Source organism: Mugil cephalus, chromosome 22 (assembly GCF_022458985.1).
Source record: "Mugil cephalus isolate CIBA_MC_2020 chromosome 22, CIBA_Mcephalus_1.1, whole genome shotgun sequence".
NCBI classification, from domain to species: Eukaryota; Metazoa; Chordata; class Actinopteri; order Mugiliformes; family Mugilidae; genus Mugil; species Mugil cephalus.
Window position 1 is genome coordinate 3745474 of NC_061791.1, and position 20094 is coordinate 3765567.

Genomic DNA, 20094 nt, shown 5'->3' on the forward strand with positions numbered 1-20094 from the left:
CCAGTTCAGCCTCTCAGACCTATTTTATTTACATTCAGTTCACTAAACTCACAACCTGCCTCACAGTACATACGCTTTACAGCTCTCATTATCACAAGAACAAGCAGGGAACACTTTATCCAACCTGGTTCCAGGCTAATGTATGCATGTTAAGATGAGCGTGTTCATGAATGCAAATAAAAGTGGCTTTTCAAAATGCAGTGAGAAAATTCAGCTTATTCCTTTTCCTTCTCTCCGTCCTAATCTTTCCCCTTTTTTCCATTTTCAGAGGATGAGGCGTTTGAGCTGTGCCTGGGTCTGCAGACTCTGCTGGAACTTAAAGTAAGGTCTTCATTTGCTTTGCTAATATTCTGCGAGCCTTATCGTGCAGCTTTTGTGTTTAAAAGGGACGAGCTAACTAGAAATGGCCACATGGTTTTAAATAAGCAAAATGGAAGAAAAAAATATTATACTAAAGCGAATATTTCAAGGAGAAATGTAGAGGCATAAAATCTGAAAGAAACAGATGTACTCTATGTGGTTTTATCTGTAGGAAAAGGGAGTTATTATAATGGTGCAGCCGTCTGTCAGTCGTCCCGCTGTGCAGATAAAACCAAGATAAAAGCAGATTCAGGACATTATACGATGTGAAATAGAACACATTTAAAGGCAGCACTCTTAATTTTTCAGCAGCACATACAGAAAAGTGTGTCTGGTTATCTCCTGAAGAATCTGGGTAAAGTGGGACTTCAGGGTGTGAAAGGAAGATGAGCTTGTTTTGTAAATCAGGAATTTACGCATTGAGATGAACATTTCAGCTTCAAGCTTCTTTACTGTCTACGCACATTCTCACCAGCTCTAATTAATTAGCTGCACGCAGTGAGATTTTTAATAAGAAAATATGAATAAAAATAAAGAGGGCGCGTAAAAATAACATCCCTTTCAGTCATATGGTGAGAAAATGACATTAACTTTACTTTAAAAAATAATTATCTAACAACATTGAATGTTACGTTTAGCACCTGATTACAAAACTATTAAATTATCAGTTGATTAAGTGTCTTCACCACGATAAATTATAATAAGTTCACTTAACACATAGACAGGTCTCTTTACGATCATTTATTGAAAGTTATTAATATATGTAACTATAAATTTAGCTATAGAATTTTGACTTTTTTCTTGAAATTTGGACTTTTCTCTCAAAATTTCATCTTTATTCTGGAAAATTTGTCTTTTTTCTTGAAATTTTGACTGTTTCTCAAAATTTTTACTTTCCTCTCAAAATTTTGACATTTTTCTCAAAATTTCATCTTTTTTCTTGAAAATTTTGACTATTTCTCAAAATGTTTAATTTCCTCTCAAAATTTTGACTTTATTCTCGAAATTTTATTTCAACTATTTTCTCAACAATGTTACTTTTTTCTCTCAAAATTTTGACTTTTCTCAAAATTGTATTTCAACTTTTCTCAAAATTTTAACTTTTTTCCCCCAAAATTTTTTACTTTTTTTAAAAAAAATTTCAACTTTCTCCTTGTTTCCTTAAATAACATTAAATTTTAGTGTGTTTAGAGATGTGAAACCATGGAGTATTAATGTAAAAGTGTGGTAATGTTGTGCAGCAAAATATATGATTAAATGTTCCCTCAGATTAGACTTGCGACCTTGAGCTGGCAACATGCATTCATTATTCAGGTTTCCACTAAGTACATCTCGCCATGTGATTCCTTTCCTAGTGCTGCTTGGATCTGAGCAGTCGGGTCCTGAAGCTGCAGGGCTGCGACGACGAGCTGCCCTTCCTGAACCCAACGACCGACAGCCAGTGCCAACACGACAACAATGAGAACCTGTGAGCACAACTCAATGACGGCCGCCACCTCTCCTGAAGCCTGAAGTGGTCGCAGCAACGTGGCGCGGTGCCGTTTGTGTCTGGACTGTCCGATCACAGTGTTTCTCACTGCCAGAACATGGATGAGCGTTCGCATCTGTCGTTCTTGAGTTTACATCTTTGTGTTCCGTAGAGTTGAGACATTTGTCATGATAATCTCTTACATTAAATTAGTTTGCAGAGCCAAATCCAATCTCTGTAAGTTTAATCATTCTTTATGGTCATTCTGTATATTCAAATTCAATTCCAATGTTCAGCTGCTTGGGTACGCTGACGGTCTCTAAAAGGGAAAAACAATCATTTAAAGGCAACGTTTTTCGTGAATTGACTGTAAAATATAAAATAGGTCATGTCAATTTTGATTCTGCGAAAGGAATGGTTTTACATTTGGGGACATAAAGCAACACTATCCTTCAACGTCATCTCTAAAGCTAATTATCAACAAGCACATAAACAGTCAGATTAATACCATTATGGTTTGTGTTTTTATTGATTAAACCAGCGGTTCTCAACATTCCCAGCTTATGTTCTCCTTCATCAATGTTTGTTACCTCTCTTGTCCTAAAATAACCTAATTTAAACTGAATTAATTTCAAAACTGAATCAGTTTAGTCAGGTTTTCAAGATACTACTTTCACTTGGGTGGGAAAAGGCTCAACATTTCAACCATTAAACCATATATTTCAGCTTTTAAGGCTAAATTATCTTTTCCTTCCAGCTACTTCACCAATACATCTGACAGCTATGTCAAGAGTTTATTCCTAGCATCTACAAATGTCCACCATTTATTGGCAACATTTAGTTAACAATGCCAGCTAACATTAATCTAACAGCGGCCAATTTAGCTAACAATTTAGGTAATGACGTCAACTGTTCCTTTGGGACATTTAGCTAGTAATGTCAACCAGCATTTAGCTAACAATGGCCATCATTCTTTCACAACAGTTAGCTAACAACATCAGCTGTTTATTTGCAACATTTAGCTTAAAACGCCTGTGGCTTATTCACAGTGTTTAGCTAACAATGTCAGCCATTTATTCACGGCATTTTCTTAAAGCTAGCCGTTCCTTTAGCTACCAACATCAGGCATTTATTAACATTTATCAAACCATCCCCATTGTTCATTCACAACCTGTAGCTAACAAGATTAACTGTTTATTCATTTCTGACATTTATCTAGCAATGTCAACCATATTTTAACAACATTTAGCTAACAACGACCATCATTCACAACAATTAGCTAACAACATCAGCTGTTCATTCGCAACATTTAGCTTAAACACCTGGGAATTATTCACAATGTTTAACTAACAATGTCAGCCATTTATTCATGACATTTTCTTAAAGCTAGCCGTTCCTTCACAGTATTTAGCTACTGACGTCAGGCATTTATTAACAACATTTAGCAAGCCACTAGCTAAACGTCATTTTCAGCTAGCAATGTCGACCGATCAGTGGCTTACTCATTTGTTTTAGCTAACTAGTCAACTGTTTATTCATTATCTTTGAGCTCATTAGTTTAAACTATCCATAGCTATGTCCACTATTTCTCCTGACTTTTAGCTAACCGGGATATCTGTTTACTAATAATATGACCTGCTAGTCCAATCGTTGCTCATTGCTTTTATCTGTATATTTTAAAGACAGGTTGTCCACTTCTATTCTACTATAAATCTATCAAATGTAACCAAATATTTCAACTGTTTATCTATAATGTAACCTAACTCGTTCAGCTGTCAGGGTTAGCTTAAAGCTAATTAGCTTTACATTAACTACAACAACCATTTATGCATTATTTAGTTCCTTATCCCTATAACATGTTAATTATTGAGCTTTTGGGGAAGTGGTAAAAGTATTTTATCACCAAAAGAGCTTTTCCAACTAATATCTTCTGGTTGTAACCTTATATTTACTATTAATGAGAGCGGCGTTCATTCTCATCTGATAATCAAGAATGTAAATACCCAAAATGTCAGACTGTTCCTTTAAGAATCAACATGACTCATCTAAAAAGTTTAAGTAGTTATGATGCCTTTTTCCAGTGTGTTCAAAGCAAATATTGAGTTTTTTGTTTGTTTGTTTTTTTTTTAAGGCTTTTGCAAGTAGGAGAGGACGTGGCTACCTCCTTAAGAGACGAGGGTGAATTTGCATCGAGAACCCTCACTCTTTCCTCATCCAAAGACTGATATGGTTCAGTTTTCCTAGGAGCGTACTTTCCAGGATGTCACAATGGGCCAGACTGAATTATAATAGTTTGTTACAAAATCCCTCCAAATAAAAATAGACTTCAGGCCAACCAGTCAAACACACTTGAGTCAGACTCGGCTACAAAAATATAAAAAAACATTCCATCTGCATGACTTTGTAAAGATCTGCCTTTGTACAAGTCTGCATGTTAGTGTACTAGTCTGACGTGTGTCAAAGTCTGAAGAGGCTGGATGTGTGTGTGTGTGTGTGTGTGTTGTGTGTGCATGTTATGAGTCAAAGCAGGGTTTTCTGCCTTGTAACGGCTCCTGTTTCACATGGGAACAAGCGGAGTAGGTTCCCATCTTCCCCGGTCAGAGCGAGCTGCCAAAAGCCGACCCCAGCTGCCTTCCCTCTCTGCCTCTTTTTCTAGGAGATTTTAATCGCCCCGGCTGTGGCTGCGTTCAGTGCCAGGGCGCCTCTTCAACTTCATCTTCCTCTTCAGTTTTTTATTCTTTTTTTGTCCATTTACCACCTTTTTTTTTGGCTGATGTTATTCACTCTGACACCTCATCTTTGCTGTGAGTTGCTCGTCACAAGAGAATGAAAATAACAAAAGCTCCCCCACTACAGTGCCACCTGCCTCTCTTGACTCTGTTTTTCACGATGTGGAGAATCGGGAACCCGCCTCACCGGCGCCCACCGAAGGCCGTCGTACCCACGCTTTAATAACACCTGAGCTGTTTTTTTTTGTTTTTTGTTTTTTGACAGTGCTGCAGTATCATCTAACCTCTTCATAGCGGCCGTCCGCCCGCGCGTAGGTTGACAATGTTTGTTTCTCTTTGGTGTACTAGTGACCTTCCTAAGCCGTGCGAGAGGAATCGATGTGTGACAGAAATTTATTTTTGGTGTTTCTCTTCTTCTGAACAGTATTTTCTCTGCCTAATAAAAATATGTATTCTGGCTAGCTCTGTCTGTAATCATGATTTTAATATGTGGGCCTGCAAACCACAAACGGTTGGTGGGAGGGATCCACTTGAAGACACTGATTCCCATCTTCAGAGCTTGAAAAACACCCCTGCATGTGCCCTTCTCTGGTACGTCCTACTATATAAGGAACCGTGTCATACTAGAATAGAGAAAGCAGATGTTCCCACAGCACCGTAGGGCTTTGACTGTCTTATCAGTGAAGGTTCCCATCCTGTTGTACTGCTGTTTTTGTTTTTTTTTCCCATGACAAAGACATAAGACAGTCGAGTTGGTCGGAGCATGTCTTAAGGTTCATTTAGAGTACCAGACTAGATGCGGTAGCCTACGCTTGTGCTAGTTTGCCAGTCAGGTTCGTTTTGATTTCTACTTCCTGCTTCACTTTCAACAACGGCGAGTCACACCAATGTTAGTATCTCCAAACCTCCTCAGTTAACCTTTTTTCCGGATGGGTTCCATCTTTATTGATCCAAAACAATCAGTTTGAAAAGCAATTGCGCAGATGGAAGTTGGAAATACTAAAGCGGTTAAGATGCTGCTACCAAGCGGACCAATCACAGCTCTTGTCTGAGTGATGCAAATTTACATTTCTAGGGAGATTCATGTCAGGCTGCGTAGAGTCTGGGCTGTCGTCAGATTGATGTATAAGCCTAAACTGCCTATTAACCCTTAAAAGCCTTAAAACACAGGGTATTTTGAATTACCGTAACTCACAGTGGTTTGGGCTACTGATAATATTCAAAGTGTGGCTGAATGTTGGGAAGTTGTGCTTTTGTCTGGAAGACCTTGGTGACATCTCAAGGGTTTAACTAACTTTGTTTTTACCAACAAATTCCTCCAAACAACTCTCCCCACCTGGGGCTCCCAGGCCTTGCGTCGCTCCCCAACCTGAAACCAACAGCTGCGATGGGTCATAATTACCGTAATGGCAGCTTTTTTTTCGAGAAAGCGCAACTTCCCAGTGTTTAGTCAAACTTTTTGTCCATCGGTGAGTTACGGTAATTCAAATACCGGAAGCTCTTATTTAGGCGGATGTTCTTAGGCTGGGCAGTATGACCAAAAAATGTATATCACATGCATCCATGCATAATCACGTGTTCAGAACATTATCTACTGGTTGAGAGAGGACTTAATGCAGTAGATTGACTAAGGATGGACTATTTTACTGTGATGATGAGTAAATATTGTAGAATAATCCCATGCTAGTAGTAAAACAGGTTTGTGTGGCTCCATGTTAGCACTAACTGCTGATGAGAAAATTTGGGGAAAAAAAATAATTAAATGTTATCAAGATAACGAAGAAACAGGGACAATTACCGTTTCATTTATTTTGGCATATTTATTCATATTTAAATATATTTAAACTGCTATGTCTGTAATGTCGATGTCATCAGCGTGACCGGCTACCGTAATAACTGTAGTACACACGCAACATTTTCTTTCTCATTCATAAAAAGTTAAAATTGGGGACACTTTTGGGGACAGGTGTCTCAACAGTGTCTCATTTTATGTTTAAAATTCATATCATAACGAAAAAAATACTGGTATTTGGTATGAACCGGTAAACCGCCCAGCCCTAGGATGAATGTCTCGGAGGCCAAGACTAATTGATGTCCTGGGTATTCTTTCACAAATCAACAGAAAATATTAAAGTCTTTAAAGGCACTGAACGCTGATCAAAGTTATAAAATACGTCAATAATTTTACTTTCAGTTCTGTTCATGGTTTTTTTTTTTGTCTCAAAGAAATTACATTCTCTTCAAACTAATTTGCAAACGCATCTTGCAAGAACTGTAATTCCAGCCAGATTGTGTTTTCTTTTAATATCATGATGAAACGCCGTTAATGAACGACATCAGCAAAATGTTTTTTATGTGTTTTGCAGCACAATATCAGATCTGGAAAAGCAATATCCCTCTTTGGTGCGCACAGCGATATTAAACTTTAAATCATGCAGAGGCCGTGATTATGGTGAGAAGACGACTGTGGTTTGGTTTATTGGAGAAAATATCCACACAGAGACAAAGCATGAAACCAAAACCCACAGTCTTTTACAGCTTCTTCTGACCACAAATTTATTTGCGGTTTCCTAAATCTGCTCTTGGCATGCCTGTCATCGACCCCGACAACCTCTCTGAAGACAACCTTGTTATGATCTGGTGCGCCAGGTGGTTCGTTGCATTGGAGCCATCTTGTAAGTCGGAACTGAAAACTGTTTGGGAACGCTGAGCCCTTTCAGAAAACTATTTATCAACTTCAAGTGAGCAGACGGATCTGTTTATCACGGCACATCGCTGAAGAGGATAAACACAACAACAGCTTGCGACCTCTCGCGTCTTTGTTGGGAAAAATTTACAAATAAAAGCCACTTGTAGGAGTTACTACAGTCACACGGAGCTGCTGGTAGTTGCACAAGTCTGGACCATGGGTGGTCGTGATCTGGTCTGATGGGTCCTACAGAAATCCAGCTGCCTCACAATTACACAAAACTGTTGAATAATTCAGGAAAAAAGACTAGGGTGGATATTTAACCAGGTGAAGGACTGCATAAGGGTTAGTGACTTTCTTATATTGCAATAAACTGGAGCCTTTGAATGACAAACACCAGATATAAACACTTTATCTTGGGCTATTAGATAATGCAATAGATATGAAGTGTAATCACTGTTGAAGTCCTAATTCAAGTTCCCTATTCATGCCTTGCTTGTTAATTAATACCATGCACTAGGGGTGGGTATGGGCAAGGACTTCACGATACGATACGTATCACGATACGATACATTATTGCGATATATTGCCATATCGATATTCTTTTCCCACCCCTACCATGCACTCTCTTTTGACTTTCATGCGCAGAAATACAACAAGTTCAAATCTTTCGCCTGTCAAGTGTCAAATTAAGTTGAAAGGTTAGTCATGTGAAAAGTACAGAAGTTTGGATAATACTACTAATCTTGTTCATTACTGAACAAGATTAGAAACTAGGGGTTGGACGGGATCTGATTTTTTTAAAGTTGTCTGTCATGTGATGAACCAGCTAGTCACTGATGGCATGACTAATGAAGACACAGTTGAAAGTAATGCTTTGCAACACTTAAATCTATATTCTTGGCCTGAATACATATACTGAGAACAGACAGCTCATGCACTACACTCGCAGATATGTATAGCCTGTATAAAAATTGGCTCTAACTCAGCACCACCGATAGCATATTTCATTTATATAGCACCTTAAAAGCAATGAACATTTGAACCAAAGCGCTTCACTTTCAACATGTTGTATAAAACATGTATAATACACATCGATGTATCAACATATGAAAAGCTATAATACCCAGGGTGACCAGATGAAAAAATAAAAACAAATGATACTGAAATCCAAGGAATAAAGATGAGTCTTAAGGTGTTTCTTAAAAGCCTCAACAGAGTTTCTAATGGCTTCTGGCTGGATGCTCTGAAAAGGCCCAGCCGCCCCAATAAGCCAACATACCATGGTCTGAGGATGTAAGGGTTCTGGTGGTGGGAAGCTCAGAGATGTATGAAGAGATTTATAAACAATTTTGAAGTGTATCCTAAAATGAACAGGGAGCCTGTGTAATGATGCAAGAAGTGGTCTTCTTTGACCTTGTTTTGGACTAGTTGGAGATGGGAGATGGTGGTCTGGGTAAGACCGGAGTAGAGGGAGTTGCAGTAGGATGATATGAATGCGTGAATAACTGTTTCTAGGTCGGAGGGTGATGGGAAGATTTTTTGTCTGACTTTTGAAGGAAACTGGACCTGACAATAGAATTTAAATTGCTGTCAAATGAGACACCCAGGCTCTTGACATATGGTGTGATGTATGGTGTGATATAGGAGGGGAAGTGGTCAGGGTTCTTGGCAGTAGCAGGGGTGCATTGCAGAAGTACATTTGTGGTATTTCAGGACTACTGTACAGATTTTGCACGTCACGGTACAAAAGGGCTTCATCTTGATAATGATAAACCACTAGTTTGCTGCAACGACCCACAGGTCAACTCGTTGCTTAAAGTGTCGACAAACCGACTAGTCGACTAGTTTATAGAACCGCTTCTGGAAACCTAGAGTTGTACAGCAAAGGAAAAGTTAAGCTCTGCCTGATTTAGTTTTTGTTCCTGCATCTGCATTTTTTTATTTTTTATTTCTTTTATTTCTACTTTGATGTGGCTGTTTCCTCACACATAGCTTGCCGGAGTTGTCAGGCGACGCTTTGTGCGACAGCCCCCTGAACCGGTATGCCCGGGAACAACATTACAGGAACATTTCAACAAACCTTGTTAGAAGAAGATCCCCCTCAATCCGCCCCCTCGCTTGTTCTCACTCACTTCGCACACACCACATCCTGTTAACAACTCTGCTTTGGAAAGTACCATTAGTCAAGTATTTCTTTCAGAAAAACACAACGCGGATGGTTGGACTCTCTCTTCGCGTTGACCTCTTCAGGCAAATGCACAGCAGACGCTTTACCTCAAAACCACAAACAGTTCAGTTGCTCGTACTGAAGAGAAACAAGTGAAAGCATGTGTTGACTCTTAAACCTTTCAGGATCAGCAAACGCTCCCGTCTGCAGCAGAGGTGTTGCATATGGCAGCGTGTCTCATCCTACCACGCTGTATGCGCGGTTATCATTGAGAGGGCAGATCTGGAATACAGATTGCAGCAGAGGAGGAGCACTGATCTGCAGCAGAGAATGACCGATATAAATCTCCAGCCCGAGGACTAAAAGCGCACAGATAATAACATAGTGTTACACGATGAGCTCCCCAGGCTCTAACTACCAGAGGGATGAGTTCTCTGAGGTGGCGCAGACTTAAAAGTACACTACCTATTTGCTTAGCAACCCCTGTGATTGTATTTGTGGATAATTACTGGTAAGTAAGGCTGGAGTGTTACCACTGTTATAGCCTCCTGCTTCCAACACATAATCATTTCGGGGTTGAGTTTTAAAAGGACTAGGCCGCAAATGTCTGCAAAGAAACTTGAAAGCATGCACGAGCCTAAACAGGAGCAGCAGATAACTTGGTGCAAAAATAACGAGTGGAAAATGTTTGTTATCGCATGAAGGGGGAGCTCCCCGTTAGCTCCAAGGGCGTAATTAGCCATTAGCTGCAGCAATCTGGTCAGAGCCCGGGACTATTGTATTGGAGGGGAATGGTTTCATGCTCATGTCACAGATACGATAACCGGAACGACTGCACCTGTGATCTTAACTCGTGCAGCAGGGATTTCATGCTAATGACGGTTTATTTGTAATCAAAGTCAGACGTCTAAAAGGTTTTTCAAATGTAAAACACAGCTGTAAAATCAGTACATTTCTCAACATTGCATACAAAGCACGTTTTCCTAGAAGTAAATGAATTAAAAAGAAGAATATTTTAAGGCGTGTGGAATAGGGTTTTGGATTTGCGCTCTACTTCACATGATTAGAGGCTGTGGAAGGTTAGTGTGGGCAGAAGGACTCTGCTTTTGTCGCAGGCCTTTGATATAAACACACAACCCACTCCTCCATCACAGCCTGCTCACACCCACACCAGCTAGACTGTCACTGAAGAAATTATTTACTTTGCCTGTCACCAGAAATAGTTTTCCGTGTCTTGTCTGTCCTTCTCCTCTCCTCGTCGTTACCATCGACTCCATCTGGAGAAGGGATTCAAACGCGCACCGTGCATCCCCGCAGGCTCGAGTGACACGGTGGAAATGACCCACTGGCCTCAGCCCCACAGAGCGAGGTGGGGACGCTGATCAGATCAGGTCCTCTGTGGTGATGCATCATGTTATGCAACATGCAGCGAGTGGGGGATTCTCCAGAGAGTATTTCAAACAAGACGATGCAAACATTTAAGCTCCTGCCCACCTCTTCGTTTGCAGCAAACTGTCGTGCACATAAGGAAACATCCATCACTTAAAGGCTGTAGGAAATACTTGCAACAACAAAATTGGTGCAAAACGGTGCATTTATATCTGACTTCCAAATTAACATGTGGTTATTCAAATTTTTTCTGAGAGCCACAGAAATACCACAAAAACCCCACTTGAGTCACTCTCTTTTCAAGGTAATTAAATGCTAATTTTATGGATACAGAGCGGCATAACAACAAGTCTTGTGTGGTTCAGTAAAATTTACTGTGCAACTTTCTCCAATAATCTTACTGAGAATATTATGTGGCCACGTAGCCTCGCAGGACATGCTAGTGTACGATAACTATGCAACCACTAAATACTTTTAATAGTTAAGTTAAATTAAAAGTCAGCATTTGCAGCTTTCCATTCATTCATCTTTCATTTTTATATTAGCAGCCAATTAGCTTTGCTGCTACTTCCAAACTGTACAGCATCATCATGAGGCTGTAATGATCATTAAAAACCACGAATCAAAACTGATTTGTAAAATAAATAGTGTTGGATTTTGCTAGTAGTACTTAGCTAATGACTAGTTTAGTACAAGAGAATGCTAATATTAGTGTCAATGTTTTATAGTTGTTTTTCTCAATTAGGTAGCATACAATTTCTGAACACAGTACGTACAAAGTAGAGATCGACCGATATGGATTTTTTAGGGCCGATATTTGGAGTCGATGCTGCTTTTTCCTCCCTCTACTTAGAAAAGATAAAAATGATACAAGGGGGACAAATGTTGCAAGTCTCAATTTAACCCAAAACATGAACATTTATTGAAACTGAAATATTTAAAGCTCTTATGCATAGAAGAGCGGTGATTCTAGGGTCCTTCTCAGCCAAGTATGAATTAGTGAATTAGTCTCACACCTTAGCTTTAACGTCAACAACAGCACAACAGCTCCAATCTAAACTGTGGACAGTGGTTGATTGACAACCTGCACTTTTAATTTGCCAGAGAGAGAGAAACAACATCAGCTACAACATCAACAGTAAAAGTTAGGGCTGCTGCCAGAGACTGTATGTGTTGGTACCGAGTGATAAAGTAAATAGATCTTTGTTTGGTAACTGTTAAAAATAAAAAAATAAAAAACATTTTATTCAACTCCATTTTGAAGGGTGCTCGACATGAGTGCAAGCATTTTCCAGCTTCCAGCTGCATGCACCCTGCTAGTGGGGGAGGGGCCATGTATGGGCTGCACGAGTCCACAGTCTGCAGCAGCAGCACAAGGCTGCCTGTGGATGTACCTGTCTGTAAATCTTGCAAATAAATGGATGCATCTGCAAACGCACACGTGCATCTACCGATACCGATACCAGTAAAAAACGCAAATAGTAATCAATAATGTCGATCTCTAGTACAAACATAGCAAAGCAATAGCACGGGTCTTATTCCTAGTATAAGAACAAACTGTGACATTTGAATTTGTGCTGCACTTTTTTAAAACAGGCACTCAGAAATCATTTCCAGCATGCAGAAAAAAAACAAAAAAAGACTTCCTCTCTCTCCTATTCAGTCCTTAATGAACCAGCTCTCTTTCACAATCAATCTCAAAGTGTCACTGATTTAAAAAGAACCATTATCCAGACGCACGGGTCCTCTGATCAAAACGCTGCAGTCAAAGAATTCATTTAATAAAATCCAGTCAAAGCCCTGCACGTAATCAAGCAGCCTGTCAGACTGAAACCCTCCCTGCATCTGCTGAGATAAAGCCGCCGGCTATTAAACCGGCTCCTGTTGTGCTGTTCATGCAGCAGATCTCCCCCAGCGAGCGTGAGGGGATGATGAAACGCCGAACAATTACGCCCGACACGGGCAAAATCGGGCGCCGCTAATCGGTGGTGTCGGTCCAAGTCTTCACCCACTTTGACGGGAGGTCCAGCTGTCTGTTACAATCACGTCCACATCCACACTCCTACTGTGACCACGTGTGGGCAAAGTGAATTTCATTCAGATTCTCGACTTATAAAGGACGATAGGGATCATTTCAACCTGTCATACGTTGCATTAAAGTGACTGGTAATTATTGAATGACTTACTTTCAGTCAGACTCAATAGGAAATGTTCTCCTGGTTTCCCTGAATCTCTAGGACGGAAGTGAAGGGCAGAAAGTTCACTACACGCCCACGTACTCATGATAGCTACGATAATGGAAAATACGTCAGGTTGAAATAGAGCGGAATTATTCTTTGAGTAAAAATAAAATTGTAAAATGGGAATCGGTCGGCACTTACTTATCATTATTCAAAGCTTAGTGGTATAAAGTGCTTTACAATATCTCCTCATTCACAGACACACTCTCAAACCAACGGCGCCATAACTAAGATACGAGGGTCTTACTAAAAACCCAAACCCCCGTATAGACACACAGGAAGAGTGAAGCAAAGAACTGGTACATGGTGGAGTCAGAACAATCCCAAGGATCAGATCAAAATAAAAAAGTACGCTTGAAACATGCTGGTAGGTTTCTGGAGCCTCAATACAAGTGGAACAATGAGCCATAGGTGAGATATATCAGGGTGGGGCAAACAATCAGGAGCAACAACCACAAGGAGGAAGTGAAGACATCTTGAAAACAGGAAGTACCCAGAAAAAACTGAGAAAACTCAGTTAACCTTTTCGTGTTTTGGCAATGGTAGGCAGAGTGTGTAACTTCAACTCTGAGCCGACAACCAATGAAAAGCACGGTTCACTGATGGGGATGAAAATCCTCCGCTTGTTTGCTGATAATACTGTATTTTATCTTCCTCTTCCAACAGTTTGATTTATTTAGGCCCCACCCCCCACTATTATTTATTTATCACAGATTACTGCAGTATTACTGCTATTGCTTGAAACAATGTCCCAATAAATATGAAAGGAAATTTTCAATTAAATAGTGTTTACTTTATTTTTCCACTGTCAGCATGTGATTTACTGTACGTATTAGATCACCCAGCAAGGTTGTATTTTTAGTAGTTATGGATGTTTATTATGAACAGTCTGGGATTAATAATTAATGATGTGTTCGTTGGCCACATGTGCTTTTTCATGTTATGTAAATGTAGGTAAAAGACTGGACTAGATTAAGTGGGGGTGGAGGTGTAGAAATGATTTTTGTAAATTATAAATGAGCTTATAAAAGTGATTTAAATATTTGAAGTATACCAAACTTAATAGTGTCCGATTTAACTGATGATAATTATATATAATATACATTAAACAAAGTCAGTTTAGCATAAGACAATATTTTTAATTAATATAAGAAAGTCATGTTGGTTTAACAAATAATAATTTACATGAACATGAATATATCGATTTCAGTAAACATAACTTCAATATTTGCAACCGATGTCCATATTTTTTTTATGTAAATCCAACAGACTTTTTTTTTTTTCAGTGTGTTTATTTCAGGCAACCAGAACCTGTAATATCGACTAGCGTCGAACTCTCGGCTACAAAGCAACAACAAGCAAATCCAAAGCCCAGATTTAAGATCGTCATTAGTGGTTTAATAGTGTGCACATGGAAACCTGCTATCTGAGCTAGTTTCATATGCTTCATATAGATAAACACAGTGGATTCTAGTTTGTACTTGGGGCGCTCATCTGGGACAAACCACAGTTATTAATTTTAGCAGCAGGCAGCACATTTGGATGAGTCCAAAGGTCAGTTTTAAGTGGTCCCATGTCCGCTAGTCAGCATCTGAAGAAACAAAAAGTCTCCTTCTACAGTCACATGTCCTCTTACTTAAGACTCAGACCATCGTGTGACAATTCCATGATCTGTTGGGAAAACTTTGGACCTGGCACAAAGTGTTGACTTGGCCTCCAAATTCACTAGATCCCAGTCACAACTGTTTTGTATTAGGAACGTGGTCATAATCTTATGCCTGATCTGCGTATTAAACAGAATTAAAAAGAAAACACAAATGTATGTGACCTGAAATGTGCTGCTGAACATCTGTAATATACATATATATATTTTTACTGCATTCTCATTCGTTCTTGTCGTTTCCTTCTCATCCTGCTGAAACTCCAAACTGATTCATGACATATGTGATTCATCAGCGTCACATTAAAGACATGGGGACTCCCATCGCTCGGTCGGGTTCACCCTTCTCCGTGCAATCACATATAATAGCTGCGTTTATTTCTTTGAAACAAGGCACTTTCACTTTCTTCTTCTCATTCATGTAAAGTGCCGCAGCAAATTAGACTAGTGGTCAGAAAGTAGTTTGACTGGCGAGGATAGCAAATACCAAGGAAGAGATTTATTCCCTGGAAAAACAAAGGATTAGAATAATATGAGAGATGAGAATAATTGAATGTATATACACTGAGGTTAAACAATTGCCGATAGTGTCATATTATAAATGAGTTTTGATTTTTAATGCATCAATATTAGATTTTTTCTGTATAATTTTATCCTAATCTGAAAACGTCTGGATCATTTTTTAGTGACCGGTTGCACATTCCTTTATACATTTCAGCTAAATAGTCAGAATGTGTCTCTGCCTATAAATAACCATTTTATAGTAAACAACGTCTATTCTTAGTGGAGAGGATCAGTGGGAACAACGACAGCAGCTTTTCTTCCCCTGATTTATATATGTTCTTACTTTCTCACAAAAGGCAACAGCCTGTGTGAGCGCCAACACTCTTTTTTTTTGGCAGATTAAGCTTTCAAGACACTGGAAAGGAAGTTTATAAAAGCCTTTTAAAGTGGGATTAAACTCCTTTTATATTCCAGCCATTAAAGCTTATGAGCTTAACGTCTTGAATTTATTTGATGTTCATGCTTATATTTGTCATTTTTACATAAAGACAAGGTCCAGCTGCAAAACGGATGTGTAATACTATAATTTAAATGACGTAACGTGACTGTATGGAAGCATTTGTGATACGAAGCAAGTGTCCATTGATGGGAGAGCGTTCAGTGAGCAGCCTCAGGGGAGTGTGGCAGCCGACTGTCACGTCCTATACACAGGGTCTTAATGACGGGTTTATTAGTCAGGGAAATGTCTCATGGCAGAGGTCATAAGATATTATAGTCTGCACATGTGTTGACATCTCAACATTTTAAAGCTTGTGACCTAAACAAAGCTACATATAACATTAAAGTAATTCAATTAAATTAATTTACCGATTTCACTGGACGACGACTAAATGGAAATATTTTATATAATATTTATGTAAGATTGCAAAAGAATGTAGGATCACAGGTACTACATTTAAATAATAATAATAGTAATAATAATAATAATAATAATAATAATAATAATTAAATTAATTAAAAATAAAAAAAAATGTAATAAAACAAAAAATAACCAAAAATATAAATAGAATGATTTAAAATATCAGAACAAGCATTTAAAATACGGAATATATTATATTGTAACCTGCGTATTTTTTATATTAAACACCAATAGCTACCACACAATAACCAAAGTTTACTCAGTTTTATTTATTTTTATCATTTTATATGTTTTAGTTGGACTTTTAACTGAATTCTGCTTATTTTCTTTATAATTTTGATCCTTTTAGTCTGGTTATTAATTGATTTATATTTATTTTATTAATATTTCATCTTTTTAGTAAAGCTTTTAATTGAATTTTATTCCTGTTTATCCTTTAAATTCATATGTGTGCGTGTGTTTAAATACGTATGTGGTCTCTTGGGTCTATTGTTCTTTTGTCGTCGTTTCCATGTAAAGCACTTTGAGCTTCTTCTTTTGTATGAAAAGTTCTCTATAAATAAAGTCTGTTTGATTGAAACCTTGGCTTCATTTAAATCTACGTCCTCATCGACGTCTGCTGCTGCTGACACCAGACAACCTCCACGCCTGCGTAATCTCAAAGAGCAACAACATACTTATTTTGGAAATCCAGGATTGAACATTTAGTTCATAAAAACTGAAGAGGAAGCCGCAATTTTTCAATTTTCAACATGTGCTACGACTACACGATAACCTCAAAAGACGAATATCCGCAATCTTCCGGAGAAAAATATCCCTCATGGGTCAACTTCCACAATCTTTCTGCTATAAAAGGGCAAACGGAGCTAAGAGATAATGAGGCTTAAATAGCTGCAGACGAATCCACACACACACGCAAGGTCAGTTCGATGATGTCAAGGCCGTTACCCTTGCGTCGTCATGTCACGGGGTCACATGTCCGAGACGTGTTTTATGTCCGGGCGGCCTGCTCGGGGGTAAATGTCGGAGCAAAAGTCACAGTCACACAGGATTCATGACTGGAAGCCGACCAGGACTCTGCATAATAAACACACTGATATTCTCTCTGGAAAATCTGAATGCGAACAGGAGAAGCTGGTTTTAATGGACCGAACTAAATCTTAGCATCTGATATAAGATATAAGAACGACAAAATATGAGCCTGGTCCTGTTTGACCATTGATGGTCATAAACATGAATCACTGTGAGCTAACGGTAGAGGAATGCCCATCGCTTATAAGGAGAAGCTGCAGCTATACACACACACACACTGTTGATTTTGTGATATAACTGCGATTGTGGTGATTATATTAACAACTGAGCCCTCATTAAATCCTCCAATTTAAATGACGCCAATCAAGAAGGAGGAGATTAACACAAGGAGACCAGTTGGGAAAAGATTTTACATCTGGGATGAAGACAAATCCAAATGATTTGTAAATGGCAGGACTCCTGTTGAACTTCTTTTTCTTTCATCCCAGTTCAGATAATTGGCAGCTCCATTTACCTCCTGCTTCATCTATGATTAATTATATTAATTATTGTTATTCACCAGGAACCAAACTAGGAAATATGCCAAGATTATTGGGGTTTCGTGTGCGTGGAGGTAGGAAGGAGACGATGTAGCTTTGATTATGAAACATGAACATATCAGGCAAAAGCACAAGATTAACAAGGAAGGTGGCTTTTAAACCTTATTCCTAAAAATCTGATTTGACTCATGAGTTTCCAGTTTTAAGGCCATGTTGACAACTTAAATTACAGCTGCCTGTAGTTATCAGTCTAGTCTTGTAAGCCCATTTAAATAGTGTCTGGAGGCTGCTACCAAGATGGCTGCCAACTGGCAAAGCTTGCCAATAAGAACTTGGTGATAACCGGCTATCGCCAAGATACTGTCCAGTGGAGGAATATATCTCCTCCTCTGTGCAGCAGAGCTCCACGGTCATTAAAAAAATATTAAAAATACATCAGTGAGCCAAACTCTGGTTATTTATCCTCTCACATTCACCAGAGCTACATCTTAAACTAATAAATGTGAAATATAATCCTGATTTTTGGAATTAAAAGTTTATCTAAGTGATGTATTTTCCTTCTGTTTACAATTCAATACTTTTTGTACAGACTTCTTCATCACTGTGATGTCACGATGTTAACTGGAGGCAAAACAGAGGGAAAATTGAGGCACTTTACAACAATTTAACACAATGAAAATGTCTCTTGCTGCGTTTTTGGTGCCCAAACCAAAAACCAATAATTTTGGTTTGTCTTTGGCGATTAAAAGAAAGGATTGGAGTGAGACAATCAACACAATTTCTTATCAGGTAAGATAAATATGTAATACATCATCAGTTTCAGCCTGGATAACGTTATGGATTAGAATAAATGGTGACTGAAATTACGTTAAATTCTTATTTAGAGGATTCTTGTTACGCGTTAATGCTAATGCTAACCGCGAGCTAACGCAGCTTTACTTGCGTGTTTCCGGTGTGTCCAAGCAAAATTTGCATTTACTACGTTACCCTCCACAGTGGTTCCACTTACTTCTTGTAATATCTTTGTTGGAGAAGCTTCACTTGATGAAGACAGACCAGACTTCGTCCCCTCGGTGTCCTTTGGTTAAATCGTCCAACCAGGTAGTGAGAGTGTAGGAGTCGGTGAATATAGTCCCATCAGCCAGAGTCAACTTTTTAAAAGAAAACTCACGGTCTCGGAGAGTGAGTATATTGATATATTCTCTAAAATATGAGTTTTCTTCGTTAATTTTTGCCAAAACAGTCCACTGAAGCATGCTAACCGACGTTTACAAGCTATAATGTTTGAAATGTTTGGCATCCAGTTAAGCCCCGCCCCCCAAAAACATCACATTGTTTACAGACAATGAAGGTATATATATATATATCAATACTTGTATATTGTTTATTCTATTCTATTTATTTTTTTATCGTATTATTTAGCTTTTACACAGTTTATTCTTTACTCTTCTACCCCCAATGTATGCTGTTGCAAACTGCAATTTCCCCGTTGTGGGACAAATAAAGGTTAGAAATTGTGCAAAAATGGGGGGAAAAAAGCTTTTTATGGGATTTGTTAACACGCAGCTTTAGATTTTCTATCACTTAATCCAAGCACACGAGGAAATGTTGTGGAAAAACACAGTAGGCTGCACACAATCCTCGGCTTAATGTAGCTGCAGCAGAATGTTAATGTCCATGAGCAGCTAATTGTAATGAGGTGGACTTGCAAACAAAACAAGCTGATCTGTGAAGCAACACCTTCTCCTCAGCACGTCTCTAAAGGGCAGAAACACAAGAGGGATGAGAGGTTGCGGCCTATTAGGACACCTGAGCCTCCATTCGCCCTCAGCTACACCGACACAAACACACACACAACTCATTTATATTGCATGGGAAAGACAGAGGCAGTCAACATAGGTGGTTATCGGATCCTCCCGTTGGGAACAGTGGGTGATTCCCCGAGTCCTTCCAATCATCACGCCCTGCAGGCGCTACGCTGCTCGGCTGGCAAACAACGCTGCCGTCCTGGTGCCACGCAAATCCCATTATGCAACAAATGTTGTCTTGTGTAATATCTTTACATCTCCGAGATGAGATGCTGGAAAGGGAAGGAGGCGACGCCGTTTTAATCGTGAGTTTCTTTTCAGCAGCTTGTCAGCGCTGACTGACAGCAGCATAATGCCTCCTCACTCACACATTCACAACAGCGGGTTAAACACTAAGCATCCCCCTAGCGTTGTGTCTCTGCCTTTCATCCTCTATCAGTCTTGTTTAAGAGAAACCTGGCCGGACAGAATAACAACGACAGAGGCGGCGTGTCGCTCTGAGATTACAGCCGGCGGCGGTGAGCAGATCAGGACACCCTAACCCAACACGTCTATCTGCGGGGAACACAAATAACAAGACCAGCAGC

The 20094-nt window shown here is 39.2% G+C and overlaps 1 protein-coding gene across 1 annotated transcript in view; it reads left to right on the forward strand.

Moving 5' to 3' along the window:
- nrip2 (nuclear receptor interacting protein 2) overlaps positions 1–5018 on the forward strand; it is a 30073-nt gene extending 25055 nt beyond the window's left edge. The window contains exons 5-6 of the mRNA XM_047575836.1: positions 269–321; positions 1716–5018. Coding sequence (XP_047431792.1) covers positions 269–321; positions 1716–1832 — 170 coding nt within the window. The 3' untranslated portion in view covers positions 1833–5018. The remainder of the gene's footprint in view (positions 1–268; positions 322–1715) is intronic.
- The last annotated feature ends 15076 nt before the right edge of the window (positions 5019–20094 follow it).